At 39.4% G+C, this 23,425-nt stretch overlaps 1 protein-coding gene across 4 annotated transcripts in view; it reads left to right on the top strand.

Annotated features, from left to right (window-relative positions):
• Window positions 1-8,544: 8,544 nt before the first annotated feature.
• Window positions 8,545-23,425, top strand: part of MTHFD2L (methylenetetrahydrofolate dehydrogenase (NADP+ dependent) 2 like) — a 45,220-nt gene continuing 30,339 nt past the window's right edge. For all 4 annotated transcript variants that reach the window (XM_067297472.1, XM_067297471.1, XM_067297473.1 and 1 more), the window contains exons 1-5: window positions 8,545-8,714; window positions 11,909-12,093; window positions 13,395-13,517; window positions 18,728-18,880; window positions 19,679-19,786. In XM_067297472.1, coding sequence (XP_067153573.1) covers window positions 8,581-8,714; window positions 11,909-12,093; window positions 13,395-13,517; window positions 18,728-18,880; window positions 19,679-19,786 — 703 coding nt within the window. In that variant the 5' untranslated portion in view covers window positions 8,545-8,580. The remainder of the gene's footprint in view (window positions 8,715-11,908; window positions 12,094-13,394; window positions 13,518-18,727; window positions 18,881-19,678; window positions 19,787-23,425) is intronic.

Raw genomic sequence — 23,425 nt, 5'->3', positions numbered from 1 at the left:
ATTAGTAATAGCTGTGTAGTAACACCATCTGTTCTGTCATTTAAAATCAAATCAAATTTCATGTAACTTGTTGCTCCATGAAAACATGTATTTCACAGAATCACAGAACGGTTGAGGTTGGAAGGGACCTCTGCAGATCATCTAGTCCAACCCCTCTGCTCAAGCACGATCACCTACAGCACATTGCCCAGCACTGTGTCCAGATGGCTTTTGAATATCTCCAAGGAAGGAGACTCCACAACTTCTCTGGACAACCTGTTCCAGTGCTCAGTCACCTTCTCAGTAAAGAAGTTTTTCCCCATGCTCAGACGGACCTTCCTGTGTTTCAGTTGGTGCCCATCACCTCTCATCCCGTCCCTGGGCACCACTGACAAGAGTCTGGCCCCATCCTCTTGACACCCTCCCTTCAGATACTTATACACATTGAGAAGATCCCCCTCAGGCCTCTCTTCTCCAGGCTGAACAGGCCCAGCTCTCTCAGCCTTTCCTCATAAGAGAGATGCTCCAGGCCCTTCATCATCTTAGTAGCCCTCCGCTGGACTCACTCCGGTAGCTCCATGTCTCTCTTATACTGGGGAGCCCAGAACTGGACACAGTCCTCCAGATGCGGCCTCACCTCACCAGGGCTGAGTAGGGGGGAGAATCACCTCCCTTGACCTTCCGGCAACACTCTTCCTAATGCAGCCCAGGATACCATCGACCTTCTTGGCCACAAGGGCACAGTGCTGGCTCATGGTCAGCTTGTCCACCAGGACTCCCATATCCTTCTCTGCAGAGCTGCTTTCCAGCAGGTCAGCCCCTAGCCTGTACCGGTGCATGGGGTTATTCCTCCCTAGGTGAAGGACACTGCACTTCCCTTTGTTGAACTTCATAAGGTACTTAAAGCATTCCAATTTGTGAAGGGCCTTATAAATGTATATTGCTGTGGCCAATGATTCTTGTTTTATTTACTTTTTTAAACTAATACTAGAGCCCTTGCTCAAAATTTGATCCCACAGTGAACACTAGATTTTTCCTGTTTCACATAAAGAGCTACTTTCTCTTGTTTCCAGTATAAGGCTTTTTAGAGTGCATTAGTGCATTATTAGGACAGGGTGCAGAGGAAAGGTAGGATTTAATTTACATGGCAAGACTACTTTAGCTGAAAGAACTACTTCATAATAAGAATAAAAATAGATACATATCCTGTTAAAAGAAAGAAGTTAGTATCTTGCCCAGAAAACAGGAGACTGATAAGATACCAGACAGTACGAACTCTACTGAAAACTGAGATGGCCCTATGATACTTATAGTGGCATAAATCAGTAATGAGATAGTATCAGAAAAGGGAAAACATGACATAAATAAGAAAAATTGAGATATTCCAACAGGCTGTTGGCCTGGCAATAAAAGTCAAAGAGGCCCTGTATTAGGGACCTGAAAGCAATAAAATCTCAAATAAATCTCCTGAAGGGACTGTCCTCCTGATGAGGTAACTCAATGCAGAGCACCTTTTCACTCTTAGAGTCATAAGCATTAAAGCCCAAATCTGTCACTGTTTCATTTTCCTGAGCTTTATGAAAGTGATTTTAGAAAGCCACAGCTTTCAAGATAGATGCTTTCTCTTCTCTTACCCTAACGTTAGTTTGTACAGCCTCTTAATATATAGCCTCTTTGAATCTCTTCAAGCGATATTTCTAATCTCCTTGGTCAACTTAAAAAAAAAAAAAAGGCATACTAGATAGCACAGATACAGTTTTAAACAGGTTTCAGAGCAGTACCTTTAGGGAGTTAACATGTCACTATCATCTTAGGAAAATGTTTCAACCAGGTATTGGTAAAATCACATTAAAAATGTGTGAGAAAGAAAACAAATGGGAAATCACATTATCCATGAGTGAGTACATACTCAACATTTAGGACCTCTGTAGAGATACAGTGCACTGTTACTGAATGAGACAATGTACCTAAATCATATCATTGCTTCCAATATGTACTCACTTAAGATGACATTTCCAAATGAGACCATAGACAGTGGATGCTGGTTTTTATTCACAACTGCATCCATATATAAACCTTAGCCCTCTGAGAGCATTAAGTGGTTACTGTCTTGGAATCTGTAAAAAAGTTAAGCCAAAATAACTAAGCCAAAAAAAATCTCATTATATAATAGACTTGGCTACATATTCATTTCTTTTGTTCATGCCTTAAAATAGTATATTTGGGCCAAGGCTTCTGTGATACATTTGGTATTGACTGGTAGCCTCATGACTCCTAATAGTTATATGGAAAGCAAAGGAAGATGTTTTATAAAGGATTGCCTATGCTTTGATGTGTATGTTTCTGTTCAAGATCCTAAACGCAAACCTCAGTTTTGAATCTAGCTTCTCTTCCATTTCCTGCAGAACAATGTGTGTTCAATACGTGTATAGGCTCTGATTCTATGTTACAAATTACCTAGAAATAGCTGTAGTCAAGATTGTCAATAATGTTCTTGGTGACATTCGAACCAAACTTCGACTTCTAAAATACTGCACTTATAAAGACACCAGACCACGAAGTGTAAAGCGGGAATAATGCATGGGATTACTGCCGCCTGGTGGCTAGCTTACAACATGACATTAAAAACAAGCGAAGGCAAACTGTTGTATTTATAATTATCCTAATACAGTCACAGACTTTATAAACACAACATAAAGGCACAGTCTGGATTACCGACGGTGATGATGGCACAGGACATTTTAAGACAGGTAAGTTACCATCACGGTACATAATATCACACACACACACACACGTACATATAAACACATACACAGAGTTGAGCAAGTATTAGTGAAGAAGTCTTCAGGCTATACGAAATGTTCTGTATTGCCTTCTTTCCAGTTCTCTTGCAAATCAGCACTTCTCAAAAAAAAGCAGCACAGAACATTTCCTGAAGCCTGAAGAGTTCTTCATTAACATGTGTTCAGCTCTGCATGTGTATGCGTTGTCTCTCTCTTCTTCCCATCTCTCTCCTCACACTTCTTCCAATCTGTTGGCAACCACTAAAACAAATGGAAAAGAACAAAATGGCACAGAGAATACAAGAAGGAAACAAGAACCAGGGGGAGCAGTCACAAAAGACAGCGGAGAGGGGAAAGGATTTTGGACATCAGGACCACCCACTGGTGGGCTTTCACCAGAGATTTGGTAACATCACTAAATCTTAAGGTGCTTTAAGATGATGAACTCCCTTGAGCAAGATGATCTCACTGTAAGCAAAGTTTTGATCTGTGGTGCTTGGTTATTGTTTTCCCTAACTGGCCAGTGAGGGTGACTACATACGAATATGTATATCACAAGGTTTTCTCTTTTGAGATATAAATGCTACAGCTGTCTCAGAGTCAGGCTGAAGACACATTCCCTCAGTCTTTGCCATGCAGTCCACAATTGTGTTCATAATCCCAGCCTTTCCACCATAGTTTCAACCCTTACAACCTTCTGCAGTCAAACCTCAGGATTCTGCCCTGTCTTCTGCCAGAGAGATGAAATTGTGCAGCTGCTGTTGAAGCATGAAAAAGCTTTAAGAATTCAGTTTAGGAATCAGGATGTTCTTTACTCAACATCTGAAAGTTCCCTCCATTTCCCATCGGCCCTAATCAACTCATTTCTTTCGGAATAAGTATTGACTCTATTGTTTAATGGGCATAAAGGGAAAACGTGGAGTAGACTGCTATGTAAATCTATGGTAGTTTTGTCAGTTTGACACTGAAAGGGGTCTGAATCTGGAGGCCAAGAGGCCTCATTGAGGAAGAACCAATCCAGAACACATGGCTATGTCTACAACAGCAAGGAGTGAGGTGCCGCAGGAGCGTGAAGTGAATCCATGAGCACTGAGGACCCAGGGCCCACACTATACAGGTTTCAGAGACATTAACTTCAGACTAACTCTAATTTGGTATCATAGACTGAATTCCTTTTAGCAGCTGTAGTGCATATTTGAATTTAGTATCATCCAAAAGAACTTCAGTGCATACGCTGGCGCTGCTCCGTGAGATGAACCAAAGTATGGTATTAGGGATGACTGAAAAATTCATTTCAAAAGTGGATTCCTGATGAAAAAAAAAAAAAAATATATATATATATATATATATAAAATATCCTAATCTAAAACCTTAATGTAGATTCACTCTAAGAGAATTTGTCAGTGTGAGAACTCGTTGAAGAACACCTATGTCACCATTGTATTCTTTGGAAAAATACAAAGCTTTAGTCTCCAGGCCACCATGTGATTTTGAGTAAAATTTACATCTGTTTTGATCTCTGAGACTAAGCGATGTTGGTCCAAGTTTCAAAATATGCATCTTTTAAACAAGTCAGTGACATTTCTTTTTCCTTTACTCTCTCTTCTGACGCCAGCAATAGCCTCGACTCCTACTTTTGCTTCCATTCAAAAAATGCCTAACATTCTGTAGTCAAACCTCAGGTTTTCTACTCAGCTTGCTGCTGTAGAGAAGACTCAGGCAGGCGCTGTAAATGCTAAATCATAGGTTCTTGAGCAGAAGTTGTTAAAATACATTAGTATGTGCTTCCTCTGTATTGCTGTCTTTTGAAAATGGGGAGGGGAGGGGTAGAATATGGTAGAATATAGAAAAGGACTGTTACAAAAGTAAAAAGACATCAGAAAAAGTTTCTTAAAATACAAGGCTATCTAATGGTTACGGGAAACAATGTCATAGCCTCAGTTTTTCTTAAATTAAGATTAAGAAATATGGCGTGGTTGTTCCCTTTTCTAAACCTCTTTGTCTTATACAAATGTACACCTTCCAGCATCTGGGAAGACCAAAGAGAGAAGAAAGTGGAGTAGCGAATGGAAAGACATAATATTCCTCCAGGACATAAAAAGAAATTACTCACAAATTAAGTACAAATTTTTTTGTAAACCTTTCCTAATACAGATTTCTACAAGATGAGAGAACAGTGATACGGCTTCTTACCAAACAGCCATGTTTGACTTCCCTTTCACACAAAAAATAAGAGATAATTTTAAGTTGAAGGAATTGTTAATGCCCAAAGCAGTATTTTTAAGTTATACACCCTTACAATACCTACATAAAAATACACAAAGTACAATATATTCAAAAAGAAACTGTTAAGAGTACCCACTTTCTTCACAACAGCCAATGCCTAACTCTCCCTTAACTGTTATGTAAACCGAATTGCCTCATATTTTCAGCTTTATCCTTTGTTCCAATTTCATTGGTGCATCTTTGTGGATAATAGACATTTTGATATGTATTACTGTAGTAGTTTCATAAGATTTTCTATATAATATATTCAGTGGATCTTGAGCGATAGTAACGTGATCACCTTTACTAGGCTATGCCCTGCTAGCTGTTCATTATAAATATTGTTATTACAGCAGTGATGCACTTAGAGATTATTCTTTTTAAGACAGGGTAAGAAAGGGCAGTATATTAGTGTGATGTGAAATAGCATTTTTTATGTGTACATTACTAGATGCAGCCTCAAGGACAAAGCTGAGGTGGCCAGTATGGTGCAATTTGATAGGTGTGAAAGTTAATTTAAAATGGGCTTTTTAAAGTTTTGAGATTTTGATTCCAGACCCAAATGGGACCTAAGATCTAGTCAGTTAACTCAGCTTTTAACCTCTTCCTTACCTGAGTTAGGGAAGACCATCTACCACTAAAGTACTTCCAGACATTGTTCAGGGTTTAGTATCTACACATCGGGAGCTTTGAAGACTCAGTGCATCCCTACTAGGAGTTTTAGAATATAGTAAATACAGAAAACAATTAGGCACTAAACAGTGACCCTCAATACAGAGTCCATTATTTTATTCCTGGTATTGATTTCTCTTCTATATTGAGAACATAATTTTGATAAAATCTTCGCCTTAGGATAAGATACTGATAACTCTTAACATGGCCTGATTATTTCTGCTTGAAAAAAGCTTAGATATTCCTTATTTAGCAGTATATAAACAGGGTATAAATGTCATGTAACCCACTTGCTTTAGTTTGCTCCCTTAGCTCTTCATGAGTTTAAGTAATTAAAATAATGTATGTCAAAAATAGCCTCAATTTGTCCTCTATCTGAACAAAGAAGAAGCATATAAAATGGAGGGTTGCTAGAAGAAAATTAAAACATTGGCACAAAAAAAAGGTTTCTTCCTCATACTACAGAAAAGGAACAACCCATTTTTATTTTTCTGTAGTGATCAGCATGTATAGCCAGAGTCCTACTCATAGCAATGGTACGTTTGCATAAAAGATAATAGGTAACTGCTTTTCTGTTGAGTTTAGCATCACTGAATGGAAGAATATGTTTGCCTGTATTTGTCTGTTCACAACTGATGTACTTTTGAAATAAAGCAGTTCTCAAGTCATAATTGGTATATCAAATATTATCAAAAACATTTATAAAACAACTGCTTTTTTCTGATGTACTGATTTGATGTACTGAGAAAAGAATTTGGTGGACATTTTGTTTGTGGAAAATTCCAGCAACAGCAGTTCAAAGTTTTGTCATCAAGTATACACCTCGTATAAAAAATGAGTGGAGAAACTTTGCAAAAGTTTCATCCTAGACAAAAGAATTTTTTTGATGGAAATTTCTTCTCTGTAATGCTAATTTTTAGGACTGCTGCTATTTCTTTCATCTCCTCATCCTGTTTTCTTTTCATTTCCCCATCCTCTTCAACTTTTCTTTTTTTAAAATCTGTCTTAACATCTTTTCATAATGTACTTCTTCAAGTACCCTACTTCCTTCTTTTAAGGTTACTTTCATTCTTTTTCCCATCTCATCTGCTGAAGTGATTAATATGAGAATAAGAATTAACAGAACACTTAATACTTGCATTTAAAGTGTCAACATTTAGCTTAAGGATATAGGTTCCCAGGCAACGTACAACACTTAAAGAAATTCTCATGATCTGGTGTCATAGTGTCAAGCTGCCTATAAAGAAGGATGTCTCATTTTCCTCTCTAGCTTTGTAACCATTATAACTTTTTGCTTTAAATGGCAGATTAGATATAGGCTATACATATATGCATTCGCCTAATAGTAGTGAGTTAAGATTAGTATAATAAAATACAAGGAACTTTTATTAAATTATTATTTCTGAATATAAATAGTCCCACTTGGAATGCTAAGTATTAAGACTAAATAAAGCACTAGTTAATGTAATAGACATAATAACTTGGATTTAATGACAAGTAAAATTCATCCATACTTGAACATCGCTGTTTTTATAGAACCATTGATACCAGTCCTAAAAAGATACTCAAAAAATGGACAGATTTTTTATGAATGAGCTTATATACTCAATTTATACCCATAATCTTCAATTCTTTAGATACTGGATAAAACAGATTAAAAATTAAAGATATAACTTTGTTCTATCTTAAAGATTTATCCGTTTAGGACCATAAATTTTTATGGGACTTCCTATGTCCTCACACATTCAGTTTTCTTGAAACAGGATACTAGTAAGAAATAATCAAGGAGGTAAGGGACAGTGTAGGTAGCTGTGTCAATGAATCTTGGGAAAATATCCTTTTGAATAAGGCTTTAAAATTAAGATACTCCATGCCAGAGAGTGTGTAAAGTTTAGTGTTGCTACTGCTTATAAAATAAGAGATGGCAAGCAAAAGGGGACAATATATGTAGTATCTACAATAATGGAAGAGAATAAGATTCTAGGAGGAAAAATTATTAAAAAACAGTACGCACAATTTCTGTGGAAGCACCTAAGCCATGTTCCTTACCTGAACACTGAACTGATCAGAAAAATTGCCACAGCAGAACTGCAGCCTCACTAATCCACTGCATCTTTGGAAAGCATTCCACAGCTTCGAAAAGGAATTTACCGATTGTCAGCTGCTTCAATACCGCAGATGAGGTTGCCATTATTACTTTGGCGTGCTTTGAACATGCGATTTTAGACCTCATTTTGTTTTCTTTTTCTGCTTTGCCCACAGGCAAAAATCTGCCGTAAAATAAGGCAGAAAGCAGCAATAAGTGAGCTGCAATCAAGACGACGAGACTTCCACCGGGAAAACAAGAGGATGTGGCTGAGAATCACGAAGCGCAGTGATGCTTTTCTCTATAGCTCTCACTAGGCGTCGGATTTGCCCAGGCCACATTTTCGCGGGAGCTGAAGTTCACACGGATCAAAGGATGCAAATGAAGAGACGAAGGGCTCGAAAGCTTTGCCCGCTTTCCCGCCCAAGGACATCACTTGCAGAAGTTCCCGCCACAATCCCGCAAAGCACTGCAGCGTGGCCGGCAGGAACAGAGCCGTGCTGCTCGCCCTCCCAGTACACGAACCCACAGGTTCGCCGTCCCTGGCCGCGCAGCGTGAATTTTGCTGGGAAGTGTATTCACCGTGCCCCTGAGGCTCGTCTGCCCCGCCACGGCGACCGCCGGCAACTCCCAGGCACCGGCAACGCCCAGGCCACTGCGGAGCCCGGTAGGGGCCTTCCCACCGCCCCGCCCCGCCCCGGCCCCGCGCGGCCCGGCCTCGCCGCTTGCCTTGGCTCCTCCCTTCGCCGCTCGGCTGCGGCTGCGGCGGCGGCGCTTCCGCCCGCTGGGACCGCAATGGCGGCGGCCGCCTTCTCCTCCTCCTCCGTGCTGCGCCCTGGCTTGGTGCCGCTGAGGCGGTGGCGAGCCCCCTCGCGCCCAGCGCCCGGAGCTGCCTACAGCACCAGCAGCTCCCCGCGCAGCGCCGCCAGGTATGCGACACCGCTCCGAGCATCTTCATCCTCCCTCTTTCGGCGCGGCAGGTAGCATCCTCGGGAATGGCGGGCCAGACGCACGGGGCAGCCCCCCGCCCGCCGCAGCCGTTGAGCGGTCGCGCTGGAAGCCCGCGAGCGCGTGAGGCGGCCGCGCGCCGCAGCCGTTGAGCGGTCGCGCTGGAAGCCCGCGAACGCGTGAGGCGGCCGCGCGCCGCAGCCGTTGAGCGGCCGCGCTGGAAGCCCGCGAGCGCGTGAGGCGGCCGCGCGCCGCGGCCGTTGAGCGGCCGCGCTGGAAGCCCGCGAGCGCGTGAGGCAGCCGCGCGCCGCAGCCGTTGAGCGGTCGCGCTGGAAGCCCGCGAGCGCGTGAGGCGGCCCTCTCCTGCGCGCAGCTGCCGCTTAACGGTCGTGCTGGAAGTCCGCGGGTGCGCGGCGTGCTGAGGGGGCGCTCTCCGACGCCTCTGGCGCAGCGCCGTGGCCCCGCTCCCGGCACACTCGCCTCATTCTCCCGAGAATCAGCGGCCGGGGCCGGGGTGGCGGGGTGGGTCGGGGCTCCTCCGGGACCCCGTGGTGTGCCGGAGCGCGGAGAGCAGTGGCTTAATTGAGTCCCTTGAAAATGCGGCTCTCCTGCCTCCGTGTGGCATCGCACCCGGCAAGTGAGGTACTGCAAGCGAGGGAGGACTGCAAGGTGGGTGTTGTTGCTCCAGTGGGGATTTAAATGGTAAACTGAAGTGAGAGAGCCCTTGCAATTAGGTCTTCCACCCTTAATCCCCAGTGAGGGGGATCTAGCTTTAAAATGTGTTTGCTCTTGGTACTTCAAAGAGCTTTTCTTTTTTTTTTCTTTTTTTTACTGTAAACTACTGTACATTAGCATTTCTGCTGTCTAGGTTTATTTGTGCTGATAGGTTGTGAATTCATCTTTTCTACTTTGCTAAATAATTTTACTTTGTATATGAAGAGAAGTGTGATGGTGACTACCCATCTCATTACACCTCTTTGTCCCTAGAGAGAAGGTAGTGTGGGACTTCAGTGCTGCTTTGTTCTTCAGCACTGTAGTGCTGAAGCGCTTTGTTTTTCAGCATGAGTATGAAAAAATAAAAACTGTGGCCGCTGCATGTCTCACGTAGCACTGCAGTGTGCAGGGAACTGCCAGTTTTCGTAGAAAGATGGATCCCTAGGGGGAGAGGGATGTAGTCTAACACAGTGGCCATCTAGTCTGCTGGCTCTTCTACCCTGCGCTTTTCATTTAACACGCTGGTTGAACTGATCTTCTGGTGTTGGTATTGCAGCATGACAACTCTGAACACTTGTCTGGTTGTGGAAAGAAGGGTTTCACCTCTTGCTGGTCAGTCCTTTGATTTATCATGGAGCTGTGTCTTAAATACTGACCTGAAAGTTCACCCAGTATAGCAGATCACAACTAGCTTACAGTGAAAGCATTGTAGTTGCTTTATGTTTTCAAACACGGAAAGCTTGGTGAGCAGAACCGTGGTAATACAATTAGGTGTCAGACCTCATAGGTACTCATGTTCTGCTGGTCTATATGGCAGAGGATTCAATTCTGCTGTTTTTGGCACAAATATCTGGATTTCTGAAATTATTAGAAGGGAGGGTGTCAAGAGGATGGGGCCAGACTCTTTTCAGTGGTGCCCAGCAACAGGACGCGAGGCAACGGGCACAAACTGAAACACAGACAATTCCATCTGAACATGAGGAAAAACCTTTTCACTGTGAGGGTGACAGAGCACTGGAACAGGCTGCCCAGAGAGGTTGTGGAGTCTCCTTCTCTGGAGATATTCAAAACGTGCCTGGATGCAATCCTGTGCAATGTGCTCTAGGTGACCCTGCTTGAGCAGGGGGGTTGGACTAGATGATCTCCAGAGGTCCCTTCCAACCTCAGCGATTCTGTGATTCTGTGTTGCAGAATGCTGATGGAACTGTTTTTCAGTTAAATAAAATGCGGACTGGATTTCCTCCTCTATCAGGCAGATGTAGCAGTTAAGTTTGTATGACTTTTTCATGTAAGACCACATGGTCTCCTGCTGCCCTTAGCTTTTTTGGTCATCAAGACCTCCTAGAAATGAGTGAAATTCCACAAATCTCTGAAACAGGCAAAATGCAACTTGCTCTTCTGTGTTGCTTAAAATGATGGCTTTGAATCATCTGGAATACCTTGTTTCAGACGAGATCAATGATAGAATTTCTTGCTCTATGGCTTTCTCTCTCTTCTCTCTCTTCCTCACCCCCCCATCCCAGCAATAAAGTTAGTATTTAAAGGCTGCTTGACCTGATACAAAAAATGTAATATCCTAGCGTCTGAAGGTCATACACTCTGGAGATTTGTTTTCAGTTGGTGGGCATGAGGGTTGTTCCCCCCCCCCCCAAAATCCTTGGCTGTGGTGATGACCACAGCAATGATAGAGGGGAGCTGAGGGCTTCAGCGACAGTTCAAGGAACAAGACACCTTCTTCAGTCTTCCTCTGCTTTTCCACACAGGCAAGACGATGGTGGTGGGCACTCCACCACCATCCAAGAGGATGTTTGCCTGCTATAGTGCTGGTCAGAGGGGAGGGCAAGATTTCTGGAAGGCCAAGGGGACTGAAAGACCAAAAGGGTGCGGGGGGGGGACAGTTTTAGGAGGAGAGGATGACAAAAGCTACTGAGTTATTCACCATTCACTTATCTCAGCTAGGTCCTGAGAAAAGTAAGAAATGTTATCAGCTAGATTGGGACAAAAGATTACTGTGAATAATCCCATGCCAAATATGTTCTTGAAGTGAATTTGGGAAGGGAGGGAGTAACAATTTCTTACAATGCAAATTCTTAAGGGTGTAAGAATTTTCTCATGATCTGTTCCTGGTCATAGGAATTCACAGAAGTTCACCAAAACCAGGTTGACTGCATGTGTTGGGAAGGTGGGGTATGGCAGGAGAGCTTCTCTTTTGTATGTACTTTCATGTTCCTCATGTTTCATGTTTTGTATGGCACTTTCATGTTCCTCAAATAAGAGAGGGGGAATCCTTTCTTTGTCCAGGTGGGTTTGTACTGAGTTCATGTCTTTCAAATACTATTTGAAAGACATCAAATTCACTGATCAAAGTATTTGAAAATTTTTGACACAGTAGATCACACAGTTAAGTGTTTTGTTTATAATATTTTAGATCTAAATGTTGTGCATCTTTTTGTCTTTATAGTGATGAAGCAACCATTATCTCAGGGACAAAGCTTGCTAAACAAGTCTTGAAAGAAGTTCAAAGGGATGTAGAATCATGGATATCCTTTGGAAACAAGAGACCTCATCTCACTGTCATATTAGTAGGAGACAATCCAGCTAGTCATATCTATGTCAGAAATAAGATAAAAGCAGCTGCATCTGTAGGTATGTATTACATAATAAAAAATGTTTCCATGTTAAGCACAAGATCTTTTTATAAAAAAAAATAGGTGGAGGGACCCTTTGTATCTTCATTTCACTTTGCACTGTTTTCTTCCTCACCATTCTTGATGAACATAAAGTGAAAAAGTTGCACTGATGTGCGAAGAAAGTATTTTTCATGACACAGGAATGGTAGGCATAAGTTTTGATTATATACCTTAAAATGTTAGGAAACGATTTGCACCTTTAGCCTTAGAAACTGGAAACTAAAAGGGAACACTACAAAGGTTTTTTGACGGTTAAATATCTAGCTGGTTTTGAAAGGCTGGGTGAATAAAGATAATTGGAGGGAAATTATATGAGCTTTTAGTTATTAATTGTCTTTGCAAGACACTGGTGATTTTCAAATGTGAAATATATGCTTAGGAGCTTACCTTTTCAGTACCCATTATATTCCTTCTTTTACATAGATTCTTTGGTCTGCTTACAACCGTAGTAACAAATCCTAATATCCTAGAATTGATGGCAGCAAAGCTTATAAACTAACAACTCTTAGAGAAAGAAAAATTAAGAGTGTCTTTCTCCATACCCTGAATAATAAGCTTCTTGGTGTGTATCTGCAGTATTTCATGGAATTTGTCCCGTTGAATGCTTTCTGTCCACATTAAAGCCAGGCAAGCCAATCCAAAACCAAAGTGTCACGGTTCTATATAAAAAGAGCAAAATTTCAGACATAATAAATGGCAAATGTAAATAACTGATTATCTGAGGTAAGGCTCAGTCACTACAGCATCTTATGTCCACTTGAAACAGTATCCTAGCTTAAACAGGAAACTTGAATTTTGTTGCTGTCAGTGGAACTGCAGTCTTGTCTAGTGACTTGAAAAATTATCTGTTCTAATAACAGTTTTGTCCTTGTAGGGGAAGTGGTGAAGTCATCATATGCAGTGGCAGTATTGTTAGTGTAGCTTGATCTGTTTGGGTTTGTTCATAATTCTCAAGAACATATTTGTAAAAAAGTTATTGTATGCTTTATTTTCCAAATATTTGTAAATCCAGTTTTAATTTTGACTCTACTTTGTCAAACTACTGTTTTTTCCTGTATGTTTCACTGTAAGATTGTATTTGACATCTAAACATAGTGTTAAAGATCAGACAGTGACAGTGGAATTTTCAATAGTCCTTCGTTCTTAGTTAAGGCAGTTGTTGAGCATCTGATGCATTTTTAGACAAAATGACTAAGCTCACCTGAGATAAATAATCTGATACTAATATCAGTGTCTTCTGTTTTTGTTTATTATCAGGCATTTCTAGTGAGATCATACTGAGGCCTAAAGACATTTCTCAGGAAGAACTCTTAGATATGATAGTCAAAATCAACAAGGATTCAACGGTTAGTGGTTTATTAGTTCAGCTACCTCTCCCAGGTAGGTGCTGTCTCTTATCCTGCTCTTCAAATATGGACATCTTAAGAGGAAGTGTTTGACAAAATTTTTGATTGTGAGTGTACCTTAGTTACATGAGGAGCTCTTGAAAGCACATACGCATAAGGAAGGATGAGTCATTGAAACAATACATTTCTATTGCATACTAGCTCACAGTTCTTATTAAACAAAAAATAAAGTGAATAATGAGACTCAACAACCCTGCCTTAAAAAAAAAAAAAATCAGTGAAAATGCTACTGCAAGGATAACTTCTCTTTTCCTTTTTTGCTGCTTCAGTTTACTTATCTATTTTTTTTTTCTAACATGTTGCACTGATTTGCTGTATTTATCAAGATCTTTTGCTGTATCTTTATTGACTGTAGCATGCCAAGTATGGTACCTAGCAGATGATGCTACTGCCGTTCTCACAGTGGTTCCAGTTTTCCCCTTAAACCTCTGTTGGTATTTTCTGTGCGGTCTCTAATGCTCCAGGTGAGCTCTGTGCTAAACTCCTAAAAGCCTCTACCATATTCATGTTTATTAACCCCCCACCCCCTGCAGTGTGTACTAAAAACTCACCTATCTGACCCTTATAAACCACTCGGCAATAGCTGGAAAGATGGTATTTCGGCAGTGATTGAGCTTATAACTTTTCACCTAAATCTATCTAAATCAATTTAGTTAAACCAGTGTAAGTTTCCTAACAGAGATGTACCTAACCTACTAGATTCATTGTAATAAATTGACTGGCATGTTGGGTTTCGCCCATCTCTTTATTTCCAAGTGTTGTCTGCTATCATATATTTAGACTGTAGGCCCTGAAGGGCAGGAATATGGTCTTTGGTGTATGTAGGCATGATTTCTAGCACTAGCAGGAACTCCAAGGGTTATTGTTCTAGGAATGATGATTATGAAGTAGAGGATTTGTTTTTCATCAGCTCTTCATTTCCACTCTTACTGTTAGTCTTGCTCTTTGCTTTCAGACAGTTTTCACTGCCTTTATTTCCCACTTGCGAAACATGAAGAAATGGGGCAGGTACTGACTGTTAAGGAAGAGAAGGATGTGTTTTGTTGATATTTGTAATAAATTTGGCAGTCGTGGTTAGGAAGTTTTGCACTTCGTATTATTTAAACGCTAGATGATGATAATCCCCAAATTTGCTATGCACTGAAGCAAGCCGGCCACAAGATGGAAGCATAATGCAAGTAAGGAGCACAAAGCTTTGGATGCTAAGTAATGAACTCTGGGAGTTGCCTGAATGTGCTTGGTTGCCTGAATGTGCTTCGTTGTTTAGTTTGAAGAAACATCTCTTCCAGTAAGAATAGATGAGAAGAATTGTTTTTTTTATTAATTTTTCATCAGTATTAAGAACTCCAGAAAAGATTTACCACTGGCAACCTAGTGATGGAAATTCCTCTCTGTAGCACAGGAAATAAGCTTGTCCTCTGGAGTTTCCATCCACTGCTGTGTTCCCCATAAATGGGAGGTGTGATATGTCACTTGACTGACTTAGGCTGATATTCTGAAAAACTGTTCAATACTCCTTCCAGAAATGCTTCCTTTTTGTTGTTTTTTATTTGTTTGTTTGAAGTGGCTGTCAGTTCATTGCAATCTCTTCTTGAGTCTTCTGCTTTCATTATGCACAGTGATATATAATTTAACAATGGGCTTAAGCCTTGAAACTTAGTGGATTTAGTTCTGTGTTTAACATTTCAACAAAACCAATTTGAAGATAATTGTAGATGTGTCAGTTCAGATGTCTAATGCTAGTACACTTCAATGGTTTAAGCCCTGATATAACTGGTTGAACATCTCTCTCAAAAACTACAGTACCTCACTCACAGTAACTGCGTTAGGAGTAATTAGTCTTCCTCTAACCTGTAAAACTTGCTAGTTTGAGGCCTGGCTGTTGCCTACCTTCAGAAAAGCTTTACCATAGTTGAATCAACAGCAGAACTGCTTCAGTGTTACACATCTGTATAGATATTTGTTAAGGCTAAATATGCAAGCCATTTTTAAAAATTAAGAAATTCTTTCTACAATAAAAGTCAAATATAACTTTGTGTACTGGGTTTTTTTTCTTTTTCTTTCTTTCTTTCTTTTTTTTTTTCCCTCCCCTGAAATATCATGTTCTCCCAAAGAAACTTTTAGAGATGGAAGGGCAGAAGACTATGTTAGCTCCTTTTCCAAAACTGGTTTAACTTACATTGTAATGGTAGGAGATAAAGTCTAGAAGTTGTAGACACTAGATCAGCAATGGCTGCTTTTGCTTGTTTTGTTTTTGTTTTTTTTTTTTTTGTTGTTTTGGTTTGGGGTTTTGTTTTGGTGGGTTGGGTGTTTGGTTTTTTTGTGGGGGGGGGCCTTAAACAATACACAGGTGTGGCTTTTGATCAACATTAGGTTAAAAATAGAAGCAGAAAATGGCTTTGTTCTTTCTCACTTTTGTGAGTTGGAAGAACTTAACTTTGAGGTTTATTATCTTTGCCTGAGGAAGACTTACTTTCTGTGCACCTTCTGAGTGCTTTACTTCTGATGTGGTAATGGTTTTGTGGGCAGTTTCCTGTATCTTTTAAAATTGCTTGGGGAATGGCTATGAAACGTTAGATATTTCTTTGAGATAGAATGCTAAAAATGTAACGCTTTCTTGGAGGTGAGCAGCTGTGAAGTATGGGAGAACTGCATATGAACAAAATGTTTCTCTACTGGAAAGGACTGTGCTAATTGAAGTGCAGCCTGATTTGGTGTGACTGGGTATATCATTATAGCAGGGTCACAGTACAGCTTGTAAAAAGATTTTCCAGGAAGCCCATTGCTGTTGCTGCAGTGCTACTTCCTCACTCTGTATTTCTTGATCCATGTTGTATATTTTAGTTCCTAGGACTGTATCTCTTTTGCTCCATGTTTTTATTTTCATCACTCTGCCCTTTTGAAAAGGCACCTTTATTTTTAGCTTGTCTACATTTGAAGTGCATGTTTGTTTTGTAAATAAGAGTATGGGCAGGCAAGCCATATTCAGCGTCTTCTTGCGAGCTGGGTTAACAGTTAAAAGTGTAAAGACAGAGAGAAACTTGAGGTGGAGGAATAGCTTGGAATGGTTGCAAGTAAGTTGGCATGACAATCTGTAGAGAGAAGGTTAAGTGTGTGAATAATATTCTGTGAGACTGACGCTAACATACTTAAAAGATTACTTTTTCCTCAGGAAAAAATTATGTGGTCTATAGTCATATGCAAATAAAACCAGAAAAAACATTTCTGAAGGGAAATAAAATCTACACTTGATGTAATGTAGTAATGATTTATACAATTGCAACTGTTTTTCTTCTACCTTTGTCTCTTCCCCACCCTGGGTTAGTGTTTTATGAGATAGCTCTGATTAAGGGCAAGGGAAGAGAGGAGTGTCCACATCTTCTCTTTTCAGGCCCATTTTGGCCTGCCTGTTCCCAGCTATGCGGCTGGGTTTCTGTTCACTGATATGTGCCCTTTTCTGAAATCCTGCAAATCAGTTTTGAGTGAAAAAAATCCATGTAAAGCATGTTCTCTTTTGCTTATACATGAACATATCTTATATTTCTGCCTCTGGAATGCTGAACAGGAATGAGGAGGTCTTGGTCAGAGGAAAGTTTTGTCATATCCCAGGCTCCAAGAAAAGCATGGCTGCCAAATTTTCTTTGCTGAAAAACTATTTTGGACAAGGTTAACAAGTTTCCTTTTGCAAAAACTGTTTAATAGGTTACTCTGAATTTCTCTTGCCTGCCTGCAAAGTTATGGTTTTCTTTGATCTAGATTAGACTAATTTGATTTTGAAAGAAAGACTCTTTCATCAGTTTTAATTTCCACAGGTCCTTGACATAGGGATTCATAATGGAACTTTCTCCCTTTAGAAGATGGAAAATTAAATCATAGCTTTGTCCATTTGACACACTCCAGTTGAATTCCATTTTTTTACTGGAAATCCTTTAACAAGAGTTTACCATATTTTAAGTTTCCTAACATATGATATCTTTTAATTAGCTAGTCCCTTTTTATGCAAAATCTGAAAGTACATATGTAGAGTAAGTTAATTACTAAATTCAAATCTCATGGGTATGTGTGTATAAAACATGTCTACTGAGAATGCCTGAATTTCCTTGTGAACACTCATTTTGCTTTATTTGGCTTTTTTAAACATCCCATTATGCCTCTTAAATTGGACATGTAGATATATCACTTCAAAATAGGAGAGAGTTCTCTTAGCCATGTAGCCTAGTATAGGCATTGTAGTATTAGATAGAAGATGGAGGGGGAAAAAAAAACTGAGATGGAAGTAAAGCTTGAGTGTAACACTGGAACCTGGGAAGTTATTAAACAATGAAGCAGTAGACGAAAGCTGTAACTAACATACCACTGGGCAAATGTATTTGTTTTACAGAAACGAAGTTTGCTTTCTGGATCGTGTGTTGACAGGAGGTAAACATATTTCGTACAGGTGTTATTCTGGAGTGTCTCTTCACAGCACAATTTTTATGCCTAGTTTAGTAACTTGTCTTGGCTAATGCTTATGTTGTTTCATAATGAATATCAACGTTTATGCAGTATAAGCTTTAAGCAGCTGAAGACTTACCCCATAAAAATAGTGCATATGAAAAGTAATAACTGTGAAAAGTTAAAAATAATCATGTGCCAATATCATTTAAATCATATTTGGTGTTTTGAGCTCATAAAGATCTCACAAGTTTATGTGATATCCAAGTTTTCCAATGAAAAAAAGATATATTTTGATCCCATTGATTAGCAAATTCTTAAAAACCATTATCTTGTTAAAAAATAGAAACTGAAGGCTAGATTTTTTTTTTTTTTTTTGAGCCACTAGGTTATTAACACTTCCAAAATGCAGAAGGGACTCAACTGTGTTGTTTAAATAATTATTTTTCATAATTAGTAAGCATCACTGTCAGGGGAGTATCAGCCTCTAATATTTTGACTACAACTGTTGTATAAGCAGTGTCACAAACTGAATCATTTTATTTTCAGCGGACGATTTGGAAAATTGAAGTTGTAAATTAGTTCCTCCCCCTTTTTTTTCATTCCCCGAGTATAGCCTAAGCATAACAAATAACAAATAATTATCCTAGGTAAATGAAACTAGTGTGTTTCTCCATGTAATGATTTAGATAGCATTGATGACTTTTGATAAATGAAAGAAAAGTAATCAGAAAGCAATGCATTTTCTAGATCACATAGACGAGCGAACAGTTTGTAACGCTATTACACCTGAAAAGGATGTGGATGGATTTCACATTATCAACATTGGACGTCTGTGTCTTGATCAGCCTTCTATAATACCCGCCACTGCTGCTGCTGTGTGGGAAATCATAAAGCGGACAGGTAAGGAAGTGTATTGAAACATTTTTTTTTATTACGAAAGATGAATGAGGGGTACACAATATGAGGCAGATGTAAGTTAACAGAAGCAGGCTGTCTTAATATATTGGACTGGTAAAAGAACAAGCATTTAGAGAAGTAATCTAAATAATAATGAGGCACCAAATAGATTAGTTCTACTATTGGCAAAAGATCTCATTCATTAAGAACAGACAGTTGTTCACGTAGAGTACTTGGTGAAACATTTTTCATGGTAACTTACTTTGCACTTTTTATAAAGTTGGAAGGAGCTTTCTGTAATACTGCTTACCTCATGATTAATTATCAAATAGATAATTTTAATATAAAAGTTCTTGGTGGGGAAGGGGAAGAAACGAGGACAAAAGTGACACTAAATGAGAACATTTAATTGCATACTAGAAATGGAAAAGAACAGATACTTCAAATGTGTTAAATACTTTTTTCATTTTATAAGTATAATACAGATGCTCCCATTGATAGACATAAGAGCTTATATTTCCCTTTATGGTCAGTGAAGAGAAACTAAGCCTCTCCAAAGGGTGATTCAGATCACCTATATTAGGTGCCAGTTTTGTTTCCCTACTGTGAAAGCTGAAAGTTTTGTTGTGGATTCATCCCACGAGTTCAGCCTTGTGAGTTTTCAAGTAATGTAGATGTCAGCAATCCACAATAGCAAATAATTACATCTTGAGGATTGAGAAGATGGGTTTAGGTATCTCAAAACAGCAGAATACAACTTTCTTTTTCTTTTCTTTTTCTTTTTTATTCTTTTTCTATAAGGAATACAAACGTTTGGTAAAAATGTTGTTGTAGCTGGAAGATCTAAGAATGTTGGAATGCCTATTTCAATGCTTTTACATAGTGATGGAGAGCATGAAAGGCCTGGAGGTAAGTCCAGGAATGTTGTTCGGTATTCTAATGCTCCTGTATGTGAAACTGTCAAAATAAAACTAAGCAGAGGATTCAGATTAAATGAGAAAGGTTTTGTCTCTTGTACAATATTTTGTATTATCCCCACATGTATTTTGTATTATCCCCACACTTACGTAATACTAATTTCAAATTAGTCATATACATGTGCGTGCGCATACACACACACACAAAATATATATATAAAATATGCACACACGTATAGTATTATGTATTTGATACATTTTTTTTATGTGTGTGTGTTTGTACATATATGACTATTTCTGTGTTGTACTATGTTAGTTAGGTTGTAATTATGAAACTATGTAGCTTTGAAAATATTTAAATGACCAAGAAAGTAACTTTTCAGTGGGAGTTCTATGATAGTACCTGTTGGCCTGGGAGATTTTTCTGTGGTTCAGTTAATATCCCTCTGGAAACTGGGGGTTGTAATGAAAATATTTTTTATTTTTTCTAAATTACAGAGGCATGGATGTACTGCTAGAATTGTGCTGTAGAAAGAATAACAAATAAAATTTAAATAGAATACTGTCCTCTTGCAGCTTTAGTTTGATGTTAGAAACTGCCAAGGTGATGTGCACAAATGAGGTAAACATGGATGTTTAATCCCAAGTGTATTTAATAGGAGTAGAATGAAATCTATTATTAATATAATGAAACACTGAAAGCTTACTAATCATAGAGTTGGCTTTTCCATTCAGCCTCTGTGGGAAAGTTGCTATTTGAAACTTCTCTTCATGTTTGAATTGTAATTACCATCAGTACATAATTTTGGGCTCATCTCCATTCCCATGAAAATCACTAGGATTTTTGCTATTTATTGCAAGGATTGGGTTCCATATATTACTTGAAATGCAATTTATGGAGTTTGAAATATGCTTTATATAATGCAGATGAAATGAAATTGACAAGCAGAAATATTGTGAAGTACTTGCATGGTCTGAAGAAATGGTTTTGTTCTTAAGGCAGTCTTCCCTTCCCCTTCCCCCTCTTCCCCCCGCCCCAAGCTGCCAAGTGGTAGTATCCAGTGTAAAACAGCTGACAATGAGAAAATAGCATATATAGTTCTTATATACTTATGTTTGTTCTTTATGAATTTGTAGTGTTCATTGTTATAAATCCTTTCAAAGTTGGACAAGTCTAGTTTAGTTCTCATTCCTGACTCATGGACTGGACTGTCTTTGAAGGTCTGATTGGTCTCCTGCAGTTAGTTCTGCTTCTACTTTGAGTGACAAGAGACCAGCCTGGATGCAACATGGAAGGGAAGGCTGTATTGTTTGGCAAGCTAGGCTGTGGTTTCAGTTGTTTGGCAATTGTTGTTAAAATTTCTCCGTGTATCATGACAGAGAAGAAATTGAAAACATTTAAGATAATCTGAGTTGGGTAGTATGCTCTGAGAAAGAGCATACATACTGCTAATGTTTAATGAGGTCAAGGAGGCAGAGCTGTAGGTAAGATTGGAAAAATGAGCATAATCAAAATAATAGTTTAAATGGAATAATCTTTTCCAGAAGTTTTTTTAGCAGCTGGTATAAGGGTAAAATTTGCATGTCATAATCACAATACTCTATCACAATATAAGATGAGGTAGCTTTGGCAGGCTTTTAAAATTTCTAGATGAACTAAATTTTGCAGTTGAAGAGAATTCTGTATCTAGTATTCTGGCCTTGTGCTCTATCATAGTCAGAATTACATGTTTTATTTGTTATTTCTTCTTAGGAACGTGTTTTGAATAGTTTAAAGTTGGTAATACAAGTGAAGTGAAGTGGAGGCTTCCTTTTTTAAACAAGGGGTGGGGGACCAGACAAGAGGCTATAGGTGCTGTTAAAGAATACTCTCAGGTTTATCAGTCAAAATAGGGTGGTATCAGCAATTGAGACTGATTTGATGAAATCACGCTTATGAAAAAGTTATGCAAGGGATTTGGGCTTTTTTTTTTCTTTTTTTTTTTTTGTATATTTACAAATGATAAAACTGAAAAGTTGGGGTGTGTCTTCACCTGTAATGTTCTGTATGTAGAAACCCTAATATCCTGCAGGTGGCAATATCTGGTCATACAGGAAAAATGTCTGTACCCTTATAAAACAAATTATTCTGTATAGTTAGGTCATGAGACTATCTCTATTTTCTGAACTAGTGGATTGACTCAGCAGTATCATACTTAATCCTACTTGCTAAATATCTTCCTTTGTCTTCTTTCAGCAGAAGTAGCAGTGTAAAAATAGTTGTATATTTTCTGTTTTGACATGATCACAAATAAATGGACAACCTACCCTTTCCGTGGTGTCTGTAAGCTTCTGGACCACTATTCGGAAGGTAGGGACCATCTTTTTTGGTAGTGAGAGCAATTATTTGGTTTCAGGAGCTGACTACAGACACATTCTTCATTGAAAACTTTAGGGGAAAATTGCGCTGATTTTATATCTTAGAAGTTGGGAATATTTGTACCTTTGGACTTGGTCATTTTTTTTCTTCTCAGCCTCTATGCTAAGTGCAGTCCAAAATACATTGTTATGTATATATCTTTGGGAATTATGACAGTTGGTTTCAGACAAAGCATCCTTCTTTCCTGTTTAAAATTGGTGTTGTAGGACCTTCTGTTTTATTGATGCCTTTCTTTCCAGAATCCAGTGAAAAGTCTGCTTGGCTTTCTTGTGTGAGACAGTGGCCCTTCAGAGAGTCCCTGAGTTTGTGTCGCTGGCATTTGCTACTTAACAATGACAGGGAAGTGCATCACACCAGAAAATATGTATGGCTTTTCTGCAGTGGGCCAAGTGATTAATTTTGATAAGCCTTTGAGAGCGAGACCACCAAAGAAGAAAATCTTAGGCTGTTTGTCCAACCTGTATGCTGCTCACTCATAAGAGCACGTGGGCATGGCAGACATGCAACAAGTTAACAACCTGAGAAGCAGTGCTTTAGTGCTTAACAAAGTGAAGAGTGTGAATGAGCACTTGTTCCATCTTGTTCCTATGTGTTTTGTTTGTATGAGAATATTGACATTCAGGCTTTATGTATTGGTTAAGATGTTGCTATCACAAGAAAGGTTAATGAGGAGATGTTTTTAGGATGGTGAGCTGTATAAGCTTTTGATGGACTTAGATCAATGGGAAGTTATGCCAAGTTGGTAAAAGACTTCTGTCAGTTCCCTTAATTTCATAGAACTGCTCATGCACGTTTGCACTTCCCTTTTGCCAGTAACTGAAAATGTCTTCATCAGCTACTCTTCAGGGAGACCATATTGAGTGTAGAGACTGAAGGAGGAGAGGGGGTGCCTGAAGGAGGAGATGAGGGAAAAGGGCAGAGAAGCCAAAGCACAGACAAGTCAAAGGTGAGATGCTTAAGGAAGAGAGTTAATGAGATGAGGCACAGATCAGATCAATCAGACACATTCCTGAGGAAGCAAGCATGGTGGTAGTGTCTGAGATGGCAAAACCTTTTAGTGGTTAATAATATGGCTTAGGAGTCTATGGTGAATGGAAGATGGAGACTAGGGGATGTAACGCATGAACACTATGCGGTAAAAATAGCTGCAAGGGAGAGAAAGAGAGAGAGAGAGTGTTGGCATCAGTATCTGGGACTAATCTCCTTGCATGG

Source organism: Apteryx mantelli, chromosome 5 (assembly GCF_036417845.1).
Source record: "Apteryx mantelli isolate bAptMan1 chromosome 5, bAptMan1.hap1, whole genome shotgun sequence".
NCBI classification, from domain to species: domain Eukaryota; kingdom Metazoa; phylum Chordata; class Aves; order Apterygiformes; family Apterygidae; genus Apteryx; species Apteryx mantelli.
The sequence above is the reverse complement of the archived record's forward strand: the minus strand, read 5'-3'. Positions and strand labels throughout refer to the sequence as shown.